This window comes from Lithobates pipiens, unplaced genomic scaffold (genome assembly GCF_037356315.1).
Source record: "Lithobates pipiens isolate NorthernLeopardFrog02 unplaced genomic scaffold, aLitPip1_a1.2 Scaffold_35, whole genome shotgun sequence".
Lineage (NCBI taxonomy): Eukaryota > Metazoa > Chordata > Amphibia > Anura > Ranidae > Lithobates > Lithobates pipiens.
The window spans coordinates 15,035,185-15,061,232 of NW_027507811.1; the positions used below are offsets into that span (position 1 = coordinate 15,035,185).

At 44.7% G+C, this 26,048-nt stretch overlaps 1 protein-coding gene across 1 annotated transcript in view; it reads left to right on the forward strand.

Moving 5' to 3' along the window:
* The window catches only part of LOC143955510 (uncharacterized), an 80,460-nt gene that overhangs the window by 7,475 nt on the left and 46,937 nt on the right, over nt 1-26,048 (forward strand). Inside the window, 4 exon segments of the mRNA XM_077465544.1 lie at nt 14,907-15,004; nt 15,109-15,258; nt 15,366-15,515; nt 15,638-15,782. Of these exon segments, the coding sequence (XP_077321670.1) occupies nt 14,907-15,004; nt 15,109-15,258; nt 15,366-15,515; nt 15,638-15,782 (543 nt within the window).

Consider the following 26,048-nt stretch of genomic DNA (forward strand, 5'->3'; position numbering starts at 1 on the left):
CTCTGGTGCAGGCACAAGCAGATCTGAGCAGCAGGTCTTGGCAGCATCACAGCTCGAAGCACAAGAGGCTCTCAGTGGCTCGGGTCCATTCCAAGTACACTTGTAGTGCAAAGTGGATTTACCTTTAGTAAATAACCCCCAATGTATTCACTCAGTGTGTGTGTTTCCTACAAATGGATGGAACCCACCAGAGAGATGTCCCCTTCCTCTGTATACACAGCTAACAGTGGGGCCCAAACTGTACCGTGGTGCACGTGTTACCTGCTCTTTAGGTTTTAAGCATGCAATTAACAATTTTTAGTGCCGATAGGCAAAGGCAGTCTCTGGTTGTGTTGGATCCTTAGCAGTGGAACAAAAACACAGCTGAATCCCCTTACCAGTACTGGTATACCGTGAAGGCGTATACTGTTGTCCTGGGCGCTTAGTGGTCTGCAGTCATCGGGGTCTTTAATCCTTGGTTGCTTCTCTCTCTGGTGCAGGCACAAGCAGATCTGAGCAGCAGGTCTTGGCAGCATCACAGCTTGAAGCACAAGAGGCTCTCAGTGGCTCGGGTCCATTCCAAGTACACTTGTAGTGCAAAGTGGATTTACCTTTAGTAAATAACCCTCAATGTATTCACTCAGTGTGTGTGTTTCCTACAAATGGATGGAACCCACCAGAGAGATGTCCCCTTCCTCTGTATACACAGCTAACGGTGGGGCCCAAACTGTACCGTGGTGCATGTGTTACCTGCTCTTTAGGTTTTAAGCATGCAATTAACAATTTTTAGTGCGATAGGCAAAGGCAGTCTCTGGTTGTGTTGGATCCTTAGCAGTGGAACAAAAACACAGCTGAATCCCCTCACCAGTACTGGTATACCGTGAAGGCGTATACTGTTGTCCTGGGCGCTTAGTGGTCTGGAGTCATTGGGGTCTTTAATCCTTGGTTGCTTCTCTCTCTGGTGCAGGCACAAACAGATCTGAGCAGCAGGTCTTGGCAGCATCACAGCTTGAAGCACAAGAGGCTCTCAGTGGCTCAGGTCCGTACTTGAGGCCTCCCCCCCCCCCCCCCATGGCTAATGAGGTGACCATCACTGCTGTACACTCGAAAAGGTCCATCTCTGTTGTCATATTCCCAAAGAGTGAGGTTGAGAAAAAACGAATAATGTATTTTAAAATAATTTTCCAACAGGTGGATGCAATTACTGGAAAACCTCTGAGGATCATTCTATTTTATCTAAAGATTATAACTCAAAATCTGATGACATCATACAACGCTTTCCAGGAGAAAATGTCATTACTCAGAATACACCGAGATCAATCTCCAATCAGTCAGAGGACTCTAATCTTCAGGAGTCTTCTGATCTACACCTGAGATCTGATGGTACGGAGAGGTCAACAGATCCATCTAAAGCCAAGGAATCTTCCCTAAGCCATGAAGGGGTTCACACAGGAGAGACTTCATTGTCATGTTCAGTGGGCGGGAAATCTTTCTCTAAAAACAGAAACCTTCTTAGACATCAGAAAGTTCACACGAGCGAGCGTCCCTATTCATGTTCAGAGTGCGGGAAATGTTTCAAGAACAAGAAAAAACGTAGTAGACACCAAAAAATTCACACAGGTGAGCATCCCCATCCATGTCCAGAGACCGAAAAATGCTTAATTGATAAAAGAAGCCTCAGCAAGCATCAGGATATTCACACGGGTGAACGTTCTTACCCGTGTCCAGAGTGCGGAAAATGTTTCATGCAAAAGCATGCACTTCAAACGCACCGGAGAATTCACACAGGCGAGCGTCCCTATTCATGTCCAGAGTGCCGGAAGTGTTTCACTCAGAAAGGAGGCCTTGCCACACACATGAAAATTCACAAGGGCGAGCGCCCCTATTCGTGTCCAGAGTGCAGGAAACGCTTCACCGAGAAACAAAGTCTTGTTGAACACCAGAATATTCACACGGGCGAGCGTCCTTATTCGTGCCCAGAGTGCGGAAAATGCTTTAGACACAAAGTAAGCCTTCGTAAACACCAGAGATGTCACACAGGTGAGCGGCCCTATCTGTGTTCAGAGTGCGGGAAATGTTTCATACAGAAATATACGCTTCAGTTGCACCAGAGGATTCACACGGGCGAGCGGCCGTTCTCATGTACAGAGTGCGGGAAATATTTCATTCAGAAAGGAAGCCTCCTGAAACATCAGAGAAGTCACACAGGTGAGCATCCTTTTTCCTGTTCGGAGTGCGGGAAACGTTTCACCGCAAAAAGCAACCTTCTTAGACACCAGAGAATTCACACGGGTGAGCGTCCTTTCTCATATTCAGAGTGTGGAAAATGTTTCATTCAGCAAGGAGACCTTCATAAACACCAGAGAAGTCACACGGGTGAGCGTCCTTACGCATGTTCAGAGTGCGGGAAATGTTTTAGTCAGCACGGAGAGCTTCTTAGACACCAGAGAGTTCACATAGGCTGACAACCTTTTTCATAGCCTGTGGGAGGCATTTCACTTGGAGAGGAAACATTGTTAACCATTAAGGGCCGGAAGGATTTACTCCCCCCCCCTTTAATGACCAGGCCATTTTGTGCGATACGGCACTGCGCCACTTTAACTGACAATTGCACGGTCGTGCGAAGTTGCACCCAAACAAAACATGTCCTTTTTTCCCACAAATAGAGCTTTCTTTCGGTGGTATTTGATCACCTCTAAGTTTTTTTATGTACTATAAATAATAAAAGAGTGACAATTTTGAAAAAAAACAAAACTATTTTTTATTTTTTCTATAATAAATGTCCAAAAAAAACTAATTTCTTCCTCACTTTAGGCTGATATGTATTCTTCTACATATTTTTGTTAAAAAAAAAAAAAAAAAAAAATCGCAATAAGCGTATGTTGATAGTTTGCGGAAAAGTTATAGCGTCTACAAAATATGGGATGGATTTATGGCATTTTTATTATTTATTTATTACTAGTAATGGCGGCGATTTTTAGCAGGACTGCGACATTGCGGCGGACAGATCGGACACTTTTTTGGGACCGTTGACCTTTATACAGCGATCAGAGCTAAAAATAGCCACTGATTACTGTATAAATGTCACGGGCAGGGAAGGGGTTAACACTAGGGGGCGATCAAGGGGTTAAGTGTTCCCTAGGGAGGAGTTTCTAACTGTAGGGGGGGGGGGAGTGTAGTGCCTGGAGGAAGAGAGAGATCGCTGTTCCTGATCACTAGCAACAGCAGATCTTTCAATACCCCCCTGTCAGAATGGGGATCTGTTTGTTTACAGTGATAGATCCCCATTCCGGCTCTCTGTAGAGTGATCGCAGGGTGGCTGGCGCACATTGCGGCCGCCGGCCACGTGCCGCATTGGGTCCGGCGTCATGCCGCAGGCCCTATAGCTTCCTAAATCAGATGATGTCCACCCATGGCGATTCACTCAGCAGTGCCAGCATCTAATAGCTGACCCGATCTCCGGAGCCCAGTTTAGTGTGGGGTACATTTGTATGGCGCCCCCCTGAGTCAATACTTTATAAAACCCCCTTTCGCTGCAATTACAGCTGCAAGTCTTTTTTTGGAGATGTCTCTACCAGCTTTGCACATCTAGAGAGGGACATTTTCGCCCGTTGTTTCCAAAATAAACTCTGTCAGATTGGATGGAGAGCGTCTGTGAACAGCAATTTTCAAGTCTTGCCACAGATTCTCAATGGGATTTAGGTCTGGACTGTGACTGGGCCATTCTAACACATGAATATGCTTTGATGTAAACCATTCCATTGTAGTTCTGGCTGGATGTTTCGGGTCGTTGTCCTGCTGGAAGGTGAACCTCCACTCTAGTCTCAAGTCTTTTGCAGACTCTTAACAGGTTTTCTTCTAAGATTGCCCTGTATTTGTCTCCATCTATCTTCCTATCAACTCTGACCAGCTTCCCTGTCCCTGCTGAAGAAAAGCATCCCCACAACACGATGCTGCCACCACCATGTTTCACGGTGGGGATGGTGTGTTCAGGGTGATGTGCAGAGTTATTTTTCCCCACACATAGCGTTTTGCTTTTAGGACAGAGCACCTTCTTCCACATGTTTGCTGTGTCCCCCACATGGCTTCTCACCAACTGGACTTCTTATCACTTTCTTTCACCAATGTCTTTCTTCTTCATAAAGGGCAGATTTGTGGAGAACGCGGCTAATAGTTGTCCTGTGGACAGATTCTCCTACCTGAGCTGTGGATCTCTGTAGCTCCTCCAGAGTTACCATGGGCCTCTTGGATGCTTCTCTGATGAACGCTCTCCTTGCCCGGCCGGTCAGTTTAGGTGTACGGCCATGTCTTGGTAGGTTTGTAGTTGTTCCAATACTCTTTCCATTTTCCGATGATGGATTGAACAGAGCTCCGTGAGATGTTCAAAGCTTGGGATATTTTTTTTTATAACCTAACCCTGCTTTATACTTCTCCACAACTTTATCCCTGACCTGTCTGGTGTGTTCCTTGGCCTTCATGATGCTGTTTTGTTCATTAAGGTTCTCTAACAAACCTCTGAGGGCTTCACAGAACAGCTGTAATTATACTGAAATTAAATGACACACAGGTGGACACTATTTACTAATTAGGTGACCTCTGAAGGCAATTGGTTCCGTTAGATTTTAATTAGGGGTATCAGAGTAAAGGGGGCTGAATACAAATGCACGCCACACTTTTCACATATTTATTTGTAAAAAAAAATTGGAAAATCATTTATCATTTTCCTTCCACTTCATAATTAGGTGACACTTTGTGTTGGTCTACCACATACAATCCCAATAAAATACATTTACGTTTTTGGTTGTAGCATGACAAAATGTGAAAAATTTCAATGGGGTATGAATACTTTTTCAAGGCACCGTAGTTATTAAATCCTCCAGAACAGTGTTTCTCAACTCCAGTCCTCAAGGCGCCCCAACAAGTCATGTTTTCAGGCTTTCCATTATTTTGCACAGGTGATTTGATCATTTTCAATACCTTAGTAATTACCACAGTTGTTTTATCTGAGGGAAATACTGAAAACATGACCTGTTGGGACGCCTTGAGGGCTGGAGTTGAGAAACACTGCTCCAGGAGACCGAAATCTTGGAGCACTTGGCTCCATTCTGAGCCATCCTATGGTTGCTGAGCAGCATGGTCAACCACCCCGCCCCCCCCCCCTCCACCTTTGCCGGTCAACCAAACTGCTAGCAAGATGTCAATATTTAATGAGGGCTGATTGACGGCGCTTGTTTCTGGCAGCAGTCAGGCCCTGGAGATGAGTGTTGTCATTCAGTTTACCACGGGGTGAGGTCAGCTCCATTCATAAGACAAGGCACTAGTGAAAATCAGTCAACGCTGCGGGGCTGTGTGATCCATCTGCCGGTGCATTGGATATTTACTAGCAGCTGGAAAGACGGTGACACCCTATCATCACAAAACATGGACAACCGTAGCATCAAACAAACAAGCAACAGCAGCAATACACAGGAATGGATGTTGCAGAATTTTATTGTCTATCAAGAAGTGTCTCAGGTATTCCGATTTTCTCAAATAAACCAGAAAGCGAACGCTTTACAGTATTCAGAGTCCATTTTCTTTAACCACTTGCTTACTGGGCACTTAAACCCCCGTCAGTCCAGACCAATTTTCATCTTTCAGCGCTGATGCACTTTGAATGACAATTGCGCGGGCATACAATACTGTACCCAAATTACATTTTTATCATTTTTTTCCCACAAATAGAGCTTTCTTTTGGTGGTATTTAGTTACAGCTCGGAGTTTTATTTTTTGCTAAACAAACAAAAAAAGATGCAAAAAAAAAAAAAAATCATGTTTAATAGTTTGTTATAAAATTTTGCAAACAGGTCATTTTTCTCATTCATTGAAGTGCGCTGATCAGGCGGCACTGATAGGCTGCACTGGTGGGCACTGATGGGCTGCACTGGTGGGCACTGATAGGCCGCACTGGTGGGCACTGATAGGCTGCATTGGTGGGCACTGATAGGCTGCACTGGCGGGCACTGATAGGCATAGTTAAGGCGGCACTAATAGGCACAGATAAGGTGGCACCGATAGGCACAGATAAGGCAGTACTGATGGGCACAGATAAGGCGGCACTGATGGGCAAAGATGGGCACGGATGGGTGGCACTAAGGGGCACTGATAGGTACCACTGATAGATGGGACTGATGGGCACTGATAGGTGGTTCTGATAGGTGGCACTGCTGGGCACTGATGGGCGGCACTGCTGGGCACTGATGGGCACTGGTAGATGACACTGATGGGCACGGATATGTGGCACTGGGGTGCAGCACCGTTGTTGAGGCAGATTGTGGGCACTGTGGGTGGCACTGTGGACACTGCTGGGTGGCATTGTGGGCACTGCTGGGTGGCACTGACGGGGGCACTTATGTTTTATTAAGGTGGGCACTGGCAGGGGGCAGGTGGGCACTGGCAGGGCTGGCCGTGATCGGGACTGATGTCCCGATCACGGCCGCCGGTGATCGGCTCTTTTTTTTCCTCCTCGCGCTGTCAGCGCGAGGAGGAATAATAGCCGATTACCGGCTCCGTTGCATCACATGATCAGCTGTCATTGGCTGACAGCTGATCACGTGATAAGGGGTCGGGATCGACCCCTTGCTCGGATCAGTGATCAGACGAGTCTCATAGACTCGCCGATCACAGGGCGCGCCGCGTGCGCCCCTCAGGGGGCGCGCAGGCCGCTCGTGCACGGGACGACGTCAATAGACGTAGTCCCGGCAAAGGAGGTCCGCGCTGTAGCCGTCATTCGGCTATAGCGCGGATCTCAAGTGGTTAAACAAATGACCATCATGTTTAGATAATTGGTGATTGGAATAGGTTCAGTTAATGGGCGAGTCATCCATGGGTGTTTTATTAGGGAGATGGAGAGTCCAGAAGGTCCAATTCCACACGTGTCAGCTCATATCTTTCATCAAAAATGACATTCATTATCCTTAAAGTGGAAAGGGGTCCAAAATATGAGGGAGAAAAAAAAAAGTAGAAAAAGGGAGGGAAGTAGAAGGAGTGGCCATTCTCATTGTGTTGCCTGGACATTTTGGTGGGAAGATTATGTTAGAAAAAGTATCAGTGAGGTTGCCTTGTACGAATGTACGTGAGAGATTGGTGACCTGGCTAGTTCTGGTTTGCAGAATACATTTTGCTCCAGGGCTCCAGAAGATACTTGGACCACTTTGTTATCCCAATGAGATGATCATCATGTTGGACTAAACTGTATATATTGTAATAAAAAGTCTACCATAGAAGTATGATGCCGGTCATGTTTCGCTATCGGGCTCCAGAAGATACTTGGACCACTTTGTTATCCCAATGAGATGATCATCATGTTGGACTGAACTGTATATATTGCAAAAAAAAAAGTCTACCATAGAAGCATGATGCCAATGTGCTCATTTAGTAGGTTGTGTGTGTCAAGAAACATATTAAGTCACAATGGTTGTGTTCCAAACCTATTTCTTAGTTTTTTTTTTTATGTCAAAAAGCACATATATCCATTAAGGTTATGATAAGAGAGGATTAAAGCCGGAGGTAGGCAATTTCTGTGCTGCAGCTGTTGTGGAACTCCCATGAGGCATTGCAAGACTCTGACAGCCATAGGCATTATTCCCAGAGTCGGAGACATGAATGAGTGAGTTTAGGGTGGAGGAACTTGGCTGGCCTGCACAGAGCCCTGATCTCTATCCGATAGAATGCCTTTGGGAGGAATTAGAGTGGAGACTGCGAGCCAGGCCTTTTTGTCCAACATCAATCCCTTACCTCACAAATGCTCTTCTGGAATAATGGCCAAACATTCCCATAGACACCCTCCTAAACCCTGTGGACGGCCTTCCCAGAAGAGCTGAAGCTGTTATAGCTGCAAATCGTGGGCCAGCTCAATATTGAACCCTACGGACTAATGCCCCGTACACACGGTCGGACATTTCCGACGATAAAATCGGTCAGATTTTTGCAGACGGATTTTGCCCCAAACTTGTCTTGCATACATATGGTCGCACAAAGTTGTCGGAAAATCCGATCGCTCAGAACGAGGGGACGTAGAACGACGGGACTATAAAGAGGCCAGTAGCTTTTGTCTCGTAATCTATTCTGAGCATGCATGGCACTTTGTGCGTCGGAATTGCCTACACATGATCGGAATTTTAAAACGATCCGATTTTGTTGTTGGAAAACTTTAGATCCTGATCTCAAACTTTGTGTGTCGGAAATTCCGACGGAAAAAAGTCCGATGGAGCCCACGCACGATCGGAATTTCCAACAACACATTCCGATCGTACATTTTCCAATGGAAAGTCCAACCGTGTGTACAGGGCATAAGACTAGGATGACATTAAAGTTCATGTGTGTGTAAAGGCAGGTGTCCCAATACTTTTGGCAATATAGTGTATCCATCTATCTCTACATATATATATATATAGTTCTGGAAAATTCATATCACATATGGAACGTCTATCCAATAACTGTTCTGTTTATTAAAACCGCTAGCTGCTGCCATAACAACAGTATTTAGCGTCAAAGTACTGATGTACAATGAAGGCGTTTATGGTAAGTGGTTAATGCGATAAAAATGGAGGAGGCTTTTACGGTGAGAGAAGACACATGTAGCTGACTGAACTATAACACGGAATATCACACATACATACAGACATGTCCCAGGAACATGAATGAGGTGATATTACTGGGATATAATGGGAGTTGTGGCTCAGAGAATGATCTCTTACCTGACATGACATGGAGGACACTCATCTCTCTGAGGTAACATGTCTGAGGTAATCTCTGAGGTAAAAGTAGGGGGTGTAACTGACAGGAAGTTCCCTCCAGAAACACGTGACTAAGCCGAGTTCCTGCTTCCCACTTACTGTACAATGTGTCCTCTTCTCTACACAGACAGAATCCCACTTATCACTATAAAGCCTCGTACACACAATTGGATTTTTGGCAGGGAATTGTGTGATGACAGACTGTTTGCCTAAAATCCGACCGTTAGTACGCTCCTTCAGACAATTGTTGTCTAACTTTCCGCCAACAAATGTTGGACAGCAGGCTAGTAAAGCGGACAACGGTCTGTTGTCAGATTTTCGTATCGTGTGTACACAAGTCCATCACACAAACACGCATTCTCGAAAGCAATGCTCACCAAACACGACATTAGCAGAAGACGCCCAAAGGATGGCGCTCAAGAGCTGAAATTCCACGTACGTTTGTTGGCCGACAATTGTGCGCCATTAGTATGCAAAACAAGTTCCCGACACACACCCTTCAGACAAAAGTCTGGCCAACCACCGGATCGTGTGTACGAGGCTTTAGGCTCCAGTCCCACCTAAGAGTTATTGCAGCGACACACCCGCAGTACCAAGGTTTTTTTTAGCTTTTTCTTTTTTTTTTGGTGGCGCGTTTTTGGAGCGGCACTATTAATTTGTATGGGCCTTCCTCCGCTCTGAAAACGTGCCAAAGAATCTCATGTACCAAACATTGGCACAGAGCGATTTTAGCACGTTTTATCGCTTGACAGTCTCAGCAAAATCACACCACGTTTGGGGCACCATTAGGGTTGCCACCTTTTCTTCACGCCAAACCCGCACATTTTAGCCAAGCACAGCAAAAAAGGCGGAACGCTATGGGCTCTGGTGTAAAGGGGAACGCTGATGGAAGGGGGTTTCTGCCCACCAAACCTAACTATTACATCAGAGTCTACAGAGCACCCCTTACATCTTAATCCCCCATTTGGTGTGTGGGGGGGTGATTATGGTCTAGCAGGGGCGGACTGACAACTGATGGGGCCCCCGGGCAATAGAAGATCATGGGGCCCCTGCATCCCAAGCCACACCTGCACAGGGTGACATTGGGGGGTGCACACTGTGGGGGGAGAGCACACAATGGGACACTGGGGAGGGAGGAAGCACACAGGGGGACACTGGGGGAAGCACAGAGGAAGACGCTGTGGGGGGTGGGAAGCACTCAGGAAGACACGGTGGGGGGGTGGGAAGCCCACAGGAAGACACTGTGGGGGGTGGGGAGCCCACAGGAAGAAACTGTGGTGGGTGGGGAGCACACAGGGGGACACTGTGCCGGGTGGGGAGCACACAGGGGGACACTGTGGGAGGTGGGGAGCACATGGGGGACACTGTGGGGGCGGGGAGCACATGGGGGAACACTGTGGGGGGTGGGTAGCACACAGGGGGACACTATGGGGGGCACACAGGGGGACACTGTGGGGGGTGGGGGGAGAGCACACAGGGGTACAGAGCGCACAGGGAACACTGGAGAGGGGCACTGGGGGGAGCACACAGGGGAAAACACAGGGGAACACTGGGGGGGAACACACAGGGGAACACTGGGGGGGAACACAGTGGGACACAGGAGGGGAATAGCACACAGGGGAACACTGGGGGGACACCCACAGGGGAATGCTGAGGAGGGGACACACGGGGGGGCCCACAGGGGGACACTGGGGAGGGGACACACAGGGGAACACTGGGGGGGACACACACTGGGGGGACACACACTGGGGGGACACATAGGGAAACACTGGTGGGGGAGACAGGGGAACACTGGGGGGGACACACACTGGGGGGACACACAGGGGAACACTGGGGGGGACACACACCTGGGGGGACACATAGGGGAACACTGGTGGGGAGACAGGGGAACACTGGGGGGGGACACACACTGGGGGGACACACGGGAACACTGGGGGGGACACACACTGGGGGGGGACACACTGGGGGGGGACACATAGGGGAACACTGGGGGGGACACACACTGGGGGGACACACAGGGGAACACTGGGGGGGACACACAGGGGAACACTGGGGGGACACACACTGGGGGGGCACACAGGGGAACACTGGGGGGAGAGCATACAGGGGGGTAGTGTGGGGAGGGGGGAGAGCACACTGAAGTCTGGCCCAGGCCCATACAGCTGTGGCCGCCCTCCAGTAAAAAAAATAAGTTTCACTAACCCTGGTCACCCAATGCCTGTAAGAATACCGCTAACGGCGCGCTGCTCCCTGCGGCCCTTTCTCTCTTCTCGTCCATCCTAGGTGATGTAGTGTACAGTGCATGCACCTGCGACAGACGGGAGGGAAGGAGGGGCCGACGGGGAGTAGTGCGCTGTTAGTGGTATTATTACAGCCGCTTTAAGGGGCCTCTCGTTGGGCCGGCCACGGGCCCCTAATGGGTCCGGGCCCTCGGACAGCGACCGAATGACCGATGGGTCAGTCCGCCCCTGTGGTCTAGGGTTGTTTTTCAGGGGTTGGGCTTGGCCTCTTAGTTCCAGTGAAGGGAACCCTTATGCCCCATACACACGATCGGACTTTCCGACAACAAAACCGAGGAATTTTAATTGAAGGTTGTTGGCTCCTTTTCTTGTGTACACACGGTCACACAAATGTTGGCCAACAATTACGAACTTAGTGATGTACAAGACTTACGGCGAGCCGATAAAAAGGAAGTTCAATGAAAGTCCGTTAATTTCGAAAATTCTAAAATCCGAAAATTAAAGCGGAGGTCCACCCTAAAATGGACCTTCCGCTCATCGGAATCCTCCCCCCCCCTCCGGCGCCACAATTGGCACCTTTCAGGGGGGAGGGGGGTGCAGTTACCTGGATAATCCAGGTAACTGCACCCACTTCCGGGATAGCTCTCTGCGGAAAGGGGCGTAGATTACGCCCCCTTCCGCAAGTGCCCTGCTGCCTGCTGGGAAACACACAGATCCCAGAGGCAGCGGGGACCGTCCTTATTGCGCAGCGCAACTCACGCATGCGCAGTAGGGAACCGGGAAATGAGGCCGAAAGGCTCCATTTCCTGATTCCCATACCCAAGATGGCGGCGGCAGCACCCGAGTGACGATCTAGAGATCGGCTTCGGGTGCCGACATCGCGGGCGCGCTGGACAGGTAAGTGTCACTATTTTAAAAGTCAGCAGCTGCAGTATTTGTAGCTGCTGGCTTTAAAAAAAAAAAAAAACGCGGAGTCCCGGTGGACTCCCGCTTTAAACGAATGAAACGTAATGAATTAGGCCGCGTACACACGCGGGGACTGTTCGCCCAACTTTGTCCGCTGAACAGTGTTTCGGCGGACAGTCCGCTCGTGTGTGGGCTTTCAGCGGACAGTTTCAGCGAACAGTCTGCTGAACAAAGTTTTTCGGAAATTCCGAAAAACTGTCCGCTGAAACTTTGTTTCAGCGAACAGTCCCCTCGTGTGTAGGCTTGTTCGTCAAACTAAGTTCCGCGCATGCTCAGAAAGGATTTACACGCCGAAGTTTGCATTGCAGTGTATAGGACGTCGTATTTTTTGTCCCGACGTACGTGCCGTTCACGTCATCGCGCACGGTTTCAGCGGACTGTTCGTTCGTCGTGTGTGGGCAAGTCCGTCCATGCTAATTTTGAGCGGACTGTCCGCTGAAACTGTTTGACGGACAAAGTTGAGCGAACAGTCCCCGCGTGTGTACGCGGCCTTAATAATAATAAATAATAATAAAAAAAAAAAAACTTTTTATTATTATGATTTATTATTAATTTGTTCCATTCCATTTGTTTAGATGGGGCATTCGTTATTTCGGATCAATCGTAATTTCGGATAAATTTATATTCCTTATGTTCACTAACAGCCAAATTTGAAAGGAAATTCCAATACCAATAATTTAATAGTTATTATTAGTTAGTTAGGCAGTTAGGTATTGTTTCGAATTTTCGTATTTTCGTTTTTTCACATTTTCGGATTTTCTTTCTTATTTTCGAATTTTCGTATTTTCTAAATTACTAATTTTCAAATGAACGAATTTACAAACAACATCCAGTATTATCCGTGGAACCTCATATAACAGGGAACACCACCATATCATGCCCACATGCCTTGCAAGGAACTAGCCAACTTTTCAAAGAGAACCTTCTGTTCTGACGTCTTATGGGTGGACATTGAGCCAAATCTCCACTGCAGCCTTTGCTTACTCGCCCAGATTTTACTCGCCCAGATTTTACTCGCCCAGCTAAAGTTGGCTGGTTTTTACCAGATATATAATCTATACATGTAATCATTAAAGTGGTTGTAAACCCTTACAACACACTTTGACCTACAGGTAAGCCTAGATTAAGGCTTACCTGTAGGTCCAAGGAATATCACCTAAACCTACACGGTTTAGGAGATATTTGCCGAAAGACAGGCACCACTGTCTACGGCGCATGCGCCACAGACAGCGGCGCGCAGGCGCACTGAGCATGCCGCGGTCAACGGCGATATGCCGCATGCACGGGAGTGAGGTCATTGCGGCTTCGCCGAATGACAGCGGCTGAGCGGCGAGATCCACCAAGAAGATGGATGCGCCGGACTACAGGGGACAGCGGTGACTTCGCTGGCTCCTGTGTCAGGTAAGTGACACATAATGGACTACTATGCAATGCATAGTAGTCCATTATGCTTTACCTTTGCAGGGAATGAAAGAGGAAGTAAACCCATCAGTGTTTACTTCCTCTTTAATAGAGAGGACTGAATCATAAAACCGAACATAGACAGCAGTATCTATATTCAGCCCAAGGTGGCGATCTTACTTAGAACCCAGAGACAAGAAGTGATGTAATTTACAGAAAGGAAGTGACGTAGAGGAAGTGATGTTAGAGGAAGGGATGTCGATACAGAAAGGAAGTGATGTATGTTATGCACAGGAAGTGTTGTTTGAGCACAAACAGGACATTCCTGGTGAAAGATCTGAGGAGACAGAGAGAAGATGTTATTGGAACTGGTAGCCCAGGAGGTAATAAGATATTATTTTCTATTTACATTCATTAACCTCCCATCATATCCGTCCTCTTCCTCCATAGTCACTGTGATGTCTTTTATGGTTTATAGATCGAATACATTCTAAATAGAGATGGGCTCGGGCGCGTTCAAAAGCCCCACATGCCTGATCCCACCAGGAAGCCAAAACTGCAAAATGGTGAGACATTTCCCGGTCCCTAGCTGCAGAGATCGGGAAATGTCTCAATACCTGTGATTAGCGCTGTGCAATGTTGGCTTTCTGGCGGGATGGGGCATGTGAGGTTTCGAACGCGCCCAAACCCATCTTTAATTCTAAATATAGAGCCATTTATCCAACTGTCCATCCAGAGCCTCTGGTTTATAGACTGGATATATCCTAAATATAGAACCATTTATCCAACTGTCCATCCAGAGCCTCCGGTTTATAGACCGGATACATCCTAAATATAGAACCATTTAACCAACTGTCCATCCAGAGCCTCTGGTTTATAGACCGGATACATCCTAAATGTAAAAGGGCCTACATGGGCCATGGTATCAGACACACATGGAAGGAAGACACAACCCACAGGTCCCTAGTATTAGAAAATTGGGGAGTGTGGGGGAGGAGAAGAATAACTTAAAGTACGTCACCCTAATCCACAAAGTATGCCTTAATGGCTGTTATAAAGAATTTTTATAAAGTAATTCAAAAATCAACCAACTCCATCTCCAGGGCCAAAATCCAGCCAAATTGAGTAAAAGGGTTGGGGAGTACTTCTTCTCAAGGGGTTTGCCTTGACCTATAACAACTCCCCCTGCACCTAGACGTAGATCCGTTACAAATACAGCCGCATGTATTTTGTGGATTGCTGTGACCTACTTTAGGTTAATCTTCTCGACCCCTGCTTGATAACAGAGGTACCGGTGGAAAGAAGATTCTAGAAGTCATCATCAAGATAATTGAACTGCTGATAGGAGAAGTGGAAGTATTTAGAAGGACACAAGGATCTCTACAAGGACGTCACGATGGAGAATCAGCCGCCCCTCACATCACCGGGTAAGAGGAGACTTTATTGTAAAGGAGAGAGCAGTACGGAGGCTCCACCTAGATCCCCCATCATCTGATAAACACATAGAAACAATGTATTCAGTCAGTGTGTGTGTTTCCTACAGATGGATCCAGTAACGGGATCCCACTAGAGACATATCCCCGTCCTCTGTATTCCCGGGATTCCACACAGGAAGGTCATATCATCCTTCACCATCATCAGGTAGGTGGAACTGAGCATGTAGACCTAAAATGTATTCTAAGCTTTGAGACAATATTTTATTTAACTTCTTGTTCCTTTTTATAAATGTATTCTATCATCTTTAGGGTGAAGAACTGAAAGACATTAAAGTTGAGGTTAAACAGGAAGAAGAAGAGATGTTGGTGAGTGGAGATCAGCAGTCTATGGAGGAGGGTTGTCCTCTGTATTCCGAGACGTCTACAAAGGAAGATCACCACTATACAGAGAATGATCAGGTAGATGGGACTGGCCTAGAAGAACGCAAATATAATTATTCTTCTATGCAATCTTATTTTTAGAAGAAACTTTCAACTGAGAAAATGCAGTCTTTTATACAATTTAGAATGAAGAACAGCAAGTCATCCTAGTTGAGGTTAAGAAGGAAGAAGAAGAGATGTGGGTGAGTGGAGATCAGCAGTCTATGGAGGAGGGAGGTCCCCTGTATTCCCAGAATTCTACACAAGAAAGTCACCACGATACAGAAAATGATCAGGTAGATGGGACTGGGCAAAATTAACTCAAATATAATTCTATGAGAGGACATTCTTCTATGTAATCTTTTGTTATTGGCAGCCGTGTTTCCAGATGTTATATTTTATCATCTCTGGAATTTAGACTAAAGAACGGAAAGACATCAAAGCTGAGATAAAAGAGGAAGAAGAAGAAGAGAGGTTGGTGAGTGGAGATCAGCAGTCTATGGAGGAGGGGGAGATGATTACGGAAAGTAAACAGGAGGAATCTTCTCTACATATGGACACAAGTAAGTCATAAACATTAAATGCAGAAAGGGTTCACATTTTTATTTTACTTCTTTAAGCATAAAGTATGTATTGTTAAATAAAAGGAGTAAAACTTGCGCTTGGTAAAGAATTAATTAATATAGAGAAAAATCAATTAAGAAAAAAGCAGCTGAGCACAAAAAAACAGATACTAGGTCTAACTAACAAAAATGTGAAAAACAGTGCAGCGCTTAGTATATAACAGGTGACTGAATGTAGTGAGACAATAAAGCTTTCAAAGATAATGTTTCCAAAAAGTAAAACCTCAGTGATAAACAATATACATGTGCATATAGTGCAATAAACAAAAAATGGGTTATTAAACCAAAAGAATGGTCTAGAAAACCACTTTTAGAAGGACAAATAATTATTTGATTGCAGCTTAATGCTGTAGAGCACAAACTTGTGATTAAGTGAACAAATAAACAACAAAATTGAAAAAACAAATCAAAAACAAGTCCCTTGCTTTGGAAAAATGAAGTGATTTACAAGGGCCCATACATGTGAAGATATAAGTTCATTAAGTGGAACGTGAATGGAACTATATAGTTGAACGTGAATAAAACTTTAAGATTGGTCCCGGATATCAATGGTATAAGTGCTTGACCACGTAAATTCTTTCACTGTACAATTAAAGTAAGTAGTGAAGGCTTACCAGAGCCACCTTTAATGTGCGCAGATACGAACTCCCCAACGATTGGGATCGGACAAGATCGTTCCTCCGACACTCCTCGTGTGGATGGATGACTCGAATCACCTTTCCGGATAGGAAGGTAAAGAATGACCCACACCTTCGGGTGTTCCTTGAACGTCGTCCGTTCCGGTCCGTTCGAAAATTGTTCAAGTTGGCGTATCACCCAATGGATAAAAAAGGAAAAACGCCCAATCGTGTGATAAAGTCTAAAACACGTATGCTTTATTTTCAACCAAATAGACGTTGAAAAATACAATTGACTCAATGGAGTCGTATAAAATAAAACGAAAAGGATTGCTAGCAAAAATATAAAATGAAGCGGATAAAAATAGCACGAGATGTAGACGTATCTACCCGACGATCGTTTCGTCACAAATTGACGTCATCAGGGGTACGCCCACACCCTCGTGCTAAAGGTTTAAATAGCCTATGGGTGAGGTAGGGAGCCCTGCCATAGGTGCAGACCAAGACGTCCGTGCTTAATGGGATTAACCCACAAACGACCAGTCCCTTCGGAATGGTTATCACATATAGAAAAAGGGGAAAAACGACCAGTTAGTTCAAATGAAATTCGAGTTCCATCATAACTAAAAGGTGGGACTCAAGTGTAAACTGAAAAATACAGACAATGAGTCCAGTGATGAATCCTCTTTATTTGACAGATGGCCAAATACAATAATGATGGCCATCTAGCTGTATGTGTGCCCCAAAAAGGGGGTGACTTGATTAAAAAAATAAAATATATATATATATATAAAATACATACGTATAGATTACCATAAAAAAGGAAAAAGGAAAATGACCATAGTGTTGAGGTGGGGGCCTAAACAGCATTAGCTGCCCACCATCACCCATAGTCCAGTTAAAAAATTCCATGGATGAGACATATCCAACGGGTTTAGAAAGAACATTACAATTACTCTATTATCATAGGATATAGTTTACATAAAAAATCATATAAACAACACAGCAAACATTACTGCAAAAATACAAATAATGATGATGGTGTGTGGGACCCAGACTGAATACAGAATCAGTACAAAAAAGGGGGGAAAGAAGGGAATATTAAATCAACTGTTATTAATAAAACAATTAATGTCCCATTCAACGTTGAGCCCCCCAGGGATATGTGTCCCTAATTTGTGGATCCAGTTTGTTTCTGCCCTGGAAATAGTGCGCTTAGCGTTACTGCCGCGCCAATGTGGGGTATATTTTTCTAAAGCCAGAAAGGTGGTACCACTTGGGTCCCGATTGTGTTTAAGATCGTAATGTTTACTAACATTATGTTTGTCAAATCCTTTACAAATGTTAGTAATATGTTCCCCCAGGCGCACATGTAGCATGCGTACTGTGCGTCCCACATACTCCAAACCACATGGACATCTAAGTAAGTACACAACGCACTTAGTAGTGCATGTGATGAATGTTCTTATGGGGTATGTAAGTCCATTGCTAGACGAGGTGAACTCAGTAAATCTCCTGCCTCGTAGAGCATTTAGCTTACAAGCTCTACATTTCCCACAGGGGTAGAAGCCCTTCAAATCACCAAAAAAAGTGGGTCTGGTTGGGGGGTCCGGGACATTTGGAGCAATCATATTACGCAAGTTAGTTGCACCCCTAAAGATCACATTTGGTCTATCAGGAAGTTCGGGGCCCAAGACAATAGGGACAAAAAAGATTATAAAGACAATGTTGTCTTTAAATGGCAGGTCTCTACTGAGAACTTGGCCCCCCCACCCCCCATGGGTGATTCGGGTCTACACCCCCCAGGGCATACTGAGGGAATCGGAGGAGGTGGCATTGGTGATTCTAACCTCTTTTGGGGCCCCATTAGCCAGGCCTCTCCAGTATACACTGAAAGAGTAATGGGTCCATCATCACAACCATATCCCCAGTCCTTTAGAGGAAGGGTTGATAAACGTAATTTTAACCAACAACGTCATCCAACTTCTTTTAATCATCACCAATATTCCACTTCAATGGCGCCCCCTCCACCCTGGCGATCCAGGGGTGGTAAACCTTTCTCCCAGGGAAACAAACCCCTCTCTCAAGGCAGAGGTGGCAGCAGGGATAGGAGACCCCCTCCGGATGTAAGAGATCTGGGACCCAATTACAGGGTTGAGACCTTTAATAGATATGGCCCTCTTGGGGATGACAGGAATGGGCATTCTGAAACCCCTAGGGTTCAGGGCGGTTTTCGGCCATCATATAGTCAACCCTCAGTTGGCAGTTTTTACCAACAGGGTTTTCAGGAGGGCACTCGGGGGGGACACAAGAGAAACGGAGACACAAGAGAGGGTGCAGAGGGGGGAAACGTCTTCACACCAAAAAGAAGAAGGACTTAGATATTAGTGGTATCATTAACTTAAGTAATAAAAAGCTATCCAATGAAGAATTGCAGACTCTCGGAAAGGGTCTCAAGTTTGTGCCCCCTCAGAATTTAAATAAATTCCAGACATTTATAGATATCCAAAAGTTTACACGTAAGTTGAACATTAAGAGATATATCATGAGCAACCCCTCCCGCCAATTAGTTAGGGATTCAACAATTATGCATTCTGGTTTATCGAATGCCTCCTTGTTCAATCCTCCTGGCAATACAGCACCCAACATCAATATTTTCCGTGATTTGGTATTAAAGGATCTCAATGGTTTGAAATTGAGACCAGCTCAACCCACACGTGAATTTAGGGCAGGGTTAGACTCATTGCTCAATAGGAAAGACATAGTAGTTCGGTCGGCTGACAAAGGCGGTGCCATTGTAATACTTGACAAAGCTGCATATTCTAAAGAGATGACTAGGATTTTGTCAGACTCTGAGACCTACTCCCCATTACTTTTAGACCCTACCACCCGATTCAAGGGTGAACTAAAAGAGTTGGTTGAGAAAGGGTTCAACATGGGTATTTTAAATAAGAAAGAAAGGGACTTTCTGGTACCTTTGGCGCCGCGTTTACCGGTTATGTATTCTTTACCCAAGATACATAAATCTTTAGTAAATCCACCAGGGCGGCCCATCATCAGTGGAATTGACTCTGTAACCTCGCGTATAGGGAAATACATTGACAAATATCTGCAACCACTGGTGATGGGCACGCCATCCTTTTTGAGAGATACCAAACATGTTATCAACATTCTGCAATTGATTGAATGGAAACCCACTTATCTCCTAATTACAGCGGATGTAGCTTCGCTGTACACCGCTATCTCCCATCAACTGGGCTATGAAGCGGTTCATCACTTTCTGGCCCAGGATGGTAGTATTTCGGTGACTCAGCGCAACTACATTCTTGAATTACTTCTGTTTGCCATGACGCACAATCACTTTTGGCATGACGGGACCCATTTTTTGCAAGTGAAGGGAGTGGCCATGGGAGCTAAATTTGCTCCCAGTATGGCCAATCTCTTCATGGCAAAGTGGGAGGAGGATATAGTCTTTGGTGATAAACCCCCGGAACTAGTCACCTGGAAAAGGTTCATCGATGACATCTTGTTTATCTGGGATGGTGACAGTTCATCAGCAGAACTCTTCCTGTCCCATTTAAACAACAACAACCGTGGGATAGCTCTCAGCTATGTCTCAAGCCCCATCAATGTCCAATTTTTGGATCTGAATATTTCCATCCGAGATAATCACATAACTACCACAACGTTTTTTAAGAAAACTGACAGGAATAGCTATATTCCACTCGACTCCTGCCATCATAGGTCATGGCTCTCAGCGGTCCCTAAGGGCCAGTTTCTTCGCTTAAAACGCAATTGCACTTTCAATGAGGATTTTCTTAAGGAGGCACTAATCTTAAAAGAGAGATTCCTAGCTAAAGGTTACAACAGTGAGTCCCTTGATTCCACTATAATGGAGATCAATAGTAGGGAACGTCAAACATTGTTAGCTGAGAGACCACCCAGGACTGACAATATGGACAACTATGGAGTTTCTTTACTCACAACGTTTTCCAGTCAGCATTGGGCTGTGAAAAGAATTTTACAGAAACATTGGTCGGTCATCAAAAATGACCGAATCTTGGGCCCCGAACTTCCTGATAGACCAAATGTGATCTTTAGGGGTGCAACTAACTTGCGTAATATGATTGCTCCAAATGTCCCGGACCCCCCAACCAGACCCACTTTTTTTGGTGATTTGAAGGGCTTCTACCCCTGTGGGAAATGTAGAGCTTGTAAGCTAAATGCTCTACGAGGCAGGAGATTTACTGAGTTCACCTCGTCTAGCAATGGACTTACATACCCCATAAGAACATTCATCACATGCACTACTAAGTGCGTTGTGTACTTACTTAGATGTCCATGTGGTTTGGAGTATGTGGGACGCACAGTACGCATGCTACATGTGCGCCTGGGGGAACATATTACTAACATTTGTAAAGGATTTGACAAACATAATGTTAGTAAACATTACGATCTTAAACACAATCGGGACCCAAGTGGTACCACCTTTCTGGCTTTAGAAAAATATACCCCACATTGGCGCGGCAGTAACGCTAAGCGCACTATTTCCAGGGCAGAAACAAACTGGATCCACAAATTAGGGACACATATCCCTGGGGGGCTCAACGTTGAATGGGACATTAATTGTTTTATTAATAACAGTTGATTTAATATTCCCTTCTTTCCCCCCTTTTTTGTACTGATTCTGTATTCAGTCTGGGTCCCACACACCATCATCATTATTTGTATTTTTGCAGTAATGTTTGCTGTGTTGTTTATATGATTTTTTATGTAAACTATATCCTATGATAATAGAGTAATTGTAATGTTCTTTCTAAACCCGTTGGATATGTCTCATCCATGGAATTTTTTAACTGGACTATGGGTGATGGTGGGCAGCTAATGCTGTTTAGGCCCCCACCTCAACACTATGGTCATTTTCCTTTTTCCTTTTTTATGGTAATCTATACGTATGTATTTTATATATATATATATATTTTATTTTTTTAATCAAGTCACCCCCTTTTTGGGGCACACATACAGCTAGATGGCCATCATTATTGTATTTGGCCATCTGTCAAATAAAGAGGATTCATCACTGGACTCATTGTCTGTATTTTTCAGTTTACACTTGAGTCCCACCTTTTAGTTATGATGGAACTCGAATTTCATTTGAACTAACTGGTCGTTTTTCCCCTTTTTCTATATGTGATAACCATTCCGAAGGGACTGGTCGTTTGTGGGTTAATCCCATTAAGCACGGACGTCTTGGTCTGCACCTATGGCAGGGCTCCCTACCTCACCCATAGGCTATTTAAACCTTTAGCACGAGGGTGTGGGCGTACCCCTGATGACGTCAATTTGTGACGAAACGATCGTCGGGTAGATACGTCTACATCTCGTGCTATTTTTATCCGCTTCATTTTATATTTTTGCTAGCAATCCTTTTCGTTTTATTTTATACGACTCCATTGAGTCAATTGTATTTTTCAACGTCTATTTGGTTGAAAATAAAGCATACGTGTTTTAGACTTTATCACACGATTGGGCGTTTTTCCTTTTTTATCCATTGGGTGATACGCCAACTTGAACAATTTTCGAACGGACCGGAACGGACGACGTTCAAGGAACACCCGAAGGTGTGGGTCATTCTTTACCTTCCTATCCGGAAAGGTGATTCGAGTCATCCATCCACACGAGGAGTGTCGGAGGAACGATCTTGTCCGATCCCAATCGTTGGGGAGTTCGTATCTGCGCACATTAAAGGTGGCTCTGGTAAGCCTTCACTACTTACTTTAATTGTACAGTGAAAGAATTTACGTGGTCAAGCACTTATACCATTGATATCCGGGACCAATCTTAAAGTTTTATTCACGTTCAACTATATAGTTCCATTCACGTTCCACTTAATGAACTTATATCTTCACATGTATGGGCCCTTGTAAATCACTTCATTTTTCCAAAGCAAGGGACTTGTTTTTGATTTGTTTTTTCAATTTTGTTGTTTATTTGTTCACTTAATCACAAGTTTGTGCTCTACAGCATTAAGCTGCAGTCAAATAATTATTTGTCCTTCTAAAAGTGGTTTTCTAGACCATTCTTTTGGTTTAATAACCCATTTTTTGTTTATTGCACTATATGCACATGTATATTGTTTATCACTGAGGTTTTACTTTTTGAAAACATTATCTTTGAAAGCTTTATTGTCTCACTACATTCAGTCACCTGTTATATACTAAGCGCTGCACTGTTTTTCACATGTATTGTTAAATAGTTTAAAAAAAGACAAATTTCTATCAAGTTTAAGTTTGTCCATAATTAATTTCTTTAAAAAAAAAAATTCCAGTCTGCTGTGAAAGACTATTCCTAATTTTTAAAGCTGGTGTAGCAACGAACCCTTCCACGTGATATGAGGAAATCTCCAGTCCTTACCAGAGGAATGTAAACTATGTGTTCCTCACACTACTCAGTATTCCCAATATAGTGTACACTAGTTCTATTTTTTTAAATATCATGTTCCCAACCAATGAGGAGGAGATACTGTTCATATGGTGTACAGTATCTCCTCCTCATTTGTTGGGAACATGACGTTATATTGAGGAATGGAGATGGACCTTTCATATGATGTACAGTATCTCCTCCTCATTTGTTGGGAACATGACGTTATATTGAGGAATGGAGATGGACCTTTCATATGGTGTACAGTATCTCCTCCTCATTTGTTGGGAACATGACGTTATATTGAGGAATGGAGATGGACCTTTCATATGATGTACAGTATCTCCTCCTCATTTGTTGGGAACATGACGTTATATTGAGGAATGGAGATGGACCTTTCATATGGTGTACAGTATCTCCACCTCATTTGTTGGGAACATGACGTTATATTGAGGAATGGAGATGGACCTTTCATATGGAGTACAGTATCTCCTCCTCATTTGTTGGGAACATGACATTATATTGAGGAATGGAGATGGACCTTTCATATGGTGTACAGTATCTCCTCCTCATTTGTTGGGAACATGACATTATATTGAGGAATGGAGATGGACCTTTCCCATTCTTCACCATAACCTTGTCATCAATGCACAAATACTGTTGCTTAGTGTGGTTTTGGGTATTTTGTATCATTGATCTGGTTCTTATTTGTATTTTGCTGTCACAATTTCACCCAATTCAATGCCAGAGCTGTGGAAACATTTTAAAAGCTAGATATAGATCTATGACTTCTGAATACAAGATATCTGAGCAGATATGACTTATATTAAATATTGCTTTCCAGCAGATGGACGGAGTTCCTGGAATATAAATACATCGGAGGGACATCTTATTATATCTCCAGATTGTAAGGCAGAAGATACTGACATTCCACAATATTCTCCGAAAGTGACGTCTGATCGGTTGGTTAGATCATCAGATCCTTTTAATCCTGAGGAACCTTCTGAGAAATTCCATACTATGACTTCAGATGTCCATCTAAGATCAATGGATCCTTCTAATCCTGAGGAATCTTCTGATAAATCCCAAACTATGACTTCAGTTGTCCATCCAAGTGCTGACAGATCAACAGATCCATCTAATCCCCAGAAATCTTCTTTAAGCCATGAGGGGGTTCACACAGGAGAGCATTCATTGTCATGTTCAGAGTGCGGGAAGTGTTTCACCACAATAGAAGAACTTATCAGACACCAGAGAGTTCACGCAGGTGAGCATCCTTATTCATGTTCAGAGTGTGGGAAATCATTCATTGAGAAAGAACACCTTGATAAACATCAGAGAGGTCACCCGAGTGAGCATCTTTATTCGTGTTCAGAATGTGGGAAATGTTTCAATGAGAAAGGAAGCTTTCTTAGACACCAGACAAATCACACGGGTGAGCGTCCCTATTCATGTCCAGACTGCGAGAAATGTTTCTTTCGGAAATCAGCGATGGTGTGCCACCAAAGAATTCACACGGATGAGCATCTTTTCCATTGTTCGGATTGTGACAAATGTTTCCTTCATAAAGAAGCACTTACTATACACCAGAGATATCACACGGGGGAACGTCCTTATTCATGTTCAGAGTGCGGAAAATGTTTCACTGAAAAGAATGACCTTCGTAGACATGAGAGAATTCACACAGGTGAGCGTCCTCATTCTTGTCCAGAGTGCGGGAAAAGTTTCTTTCGGAAATCAGCGATGGTGTGCCATCAAAAAATTCACACGGATGAGCGCCCTTTCTCTTGTTCAGATTGTGACAAATGTTTCCTCCATAAAGAATCCCTTGTTGTACACCAGAGATATCACACCGGTGAACGTCCTTATTCATGTTCAGAGTGCGGGAAATCTTTCATTGAAAAGAATGACCTTCGTAGACATGAGAGAATTCACACGGGTGAGCGTCCTTACACATGTTCAGAGTGCGGGAAATCTTTCATTCGCAAAGGACAGCTTATTGCACACCATAGAACTCACACGGGTGAGCGTCCTTTCCCTTGTTCCGAGTGCGGCCAAAGTTTCTGTCAAAAACGGCAACTTATCGTGCACCAGAAAGTTCACACCGGTGAGCGTCCTTTCACTTGTTCAGAGTGCGGGAAATGTTTCCTTGAGAAAGGAAAGCTTGTTAGACACCAGAGAATGCACACAGGCGAACGCCCTTATTCGTGTTCAGAGTGTGGGAAAGGTTTCACTAGGAATGAACATCTCCTTAAACACCAGAAAATTCACACGGGTGACCGTCCTTACTCGTGCTCAGAGTGCAGGCAAGCTTTCACTGAGGAAAGAGGCCTTTTGGAACACCAGAGAATTCACACAGGTGAGAGTCCGTATTCATGTTCAGAGTGCGGGAAATCCTACATTCGTAAACGAGACCTTGTTAGACACCAGAAAAAGCACACAGGCGAGTGCCCTCATTCTTGTTCAGAGTGCGGGAAAGGTTTCAGTCGCAATGTGGACCTTGTTAAACATCAGAGAATTCACGCTGCAAAGCGGCCTCACTAGGTTCAGGATTCGAGAAATCTTTTACAGGTAAAATAAGTCGGAAACATCAGAGAGAACCCACCTGCTGATTCTTATGACAAATGGACGATGACTTTTCCAGGTGGATCTGTTGAGTCCATAGAACATCTGGAGGACAAAAAAAAAATAGTTTTTTTAGGAGTATATCCTGGCAGAGGTGATATTTCATTTCTAGGTGGAGTTTGATGGAGCGAGTCTTCCCTTGTCTTCTTCTATTTCTTGGAGACTCTGATGATGGGACATCCCAAGAGGACAAATGTTCCCCTACGAGCCTCAGATTCTCCTAGGGAGGGGGTCAGATAGTCCCAAGTGATGTACAATGCTCTTTACAGTATATTAGGGGCATAGCAAAAATATTAGAGTTTTAGGATTGTGGTTTGATTGATATGTACCTGTAAAGAATAAATTAAAGGAATAGGGTACTAGTCCAGTATTTACACCAACAGTCCATGAAAATTGGCCATTGATTTCCATGCTATCTTTCCACTATCTAAAACTAGAAAACTGATTTAGGCTGGTTCCCGAGACCTTACCCTGCCGGAAGTGAGTAAACCCAGCTCCGAAGGGCTACCTACTGCATCACTGATTTGGAATATGCAAGACATGC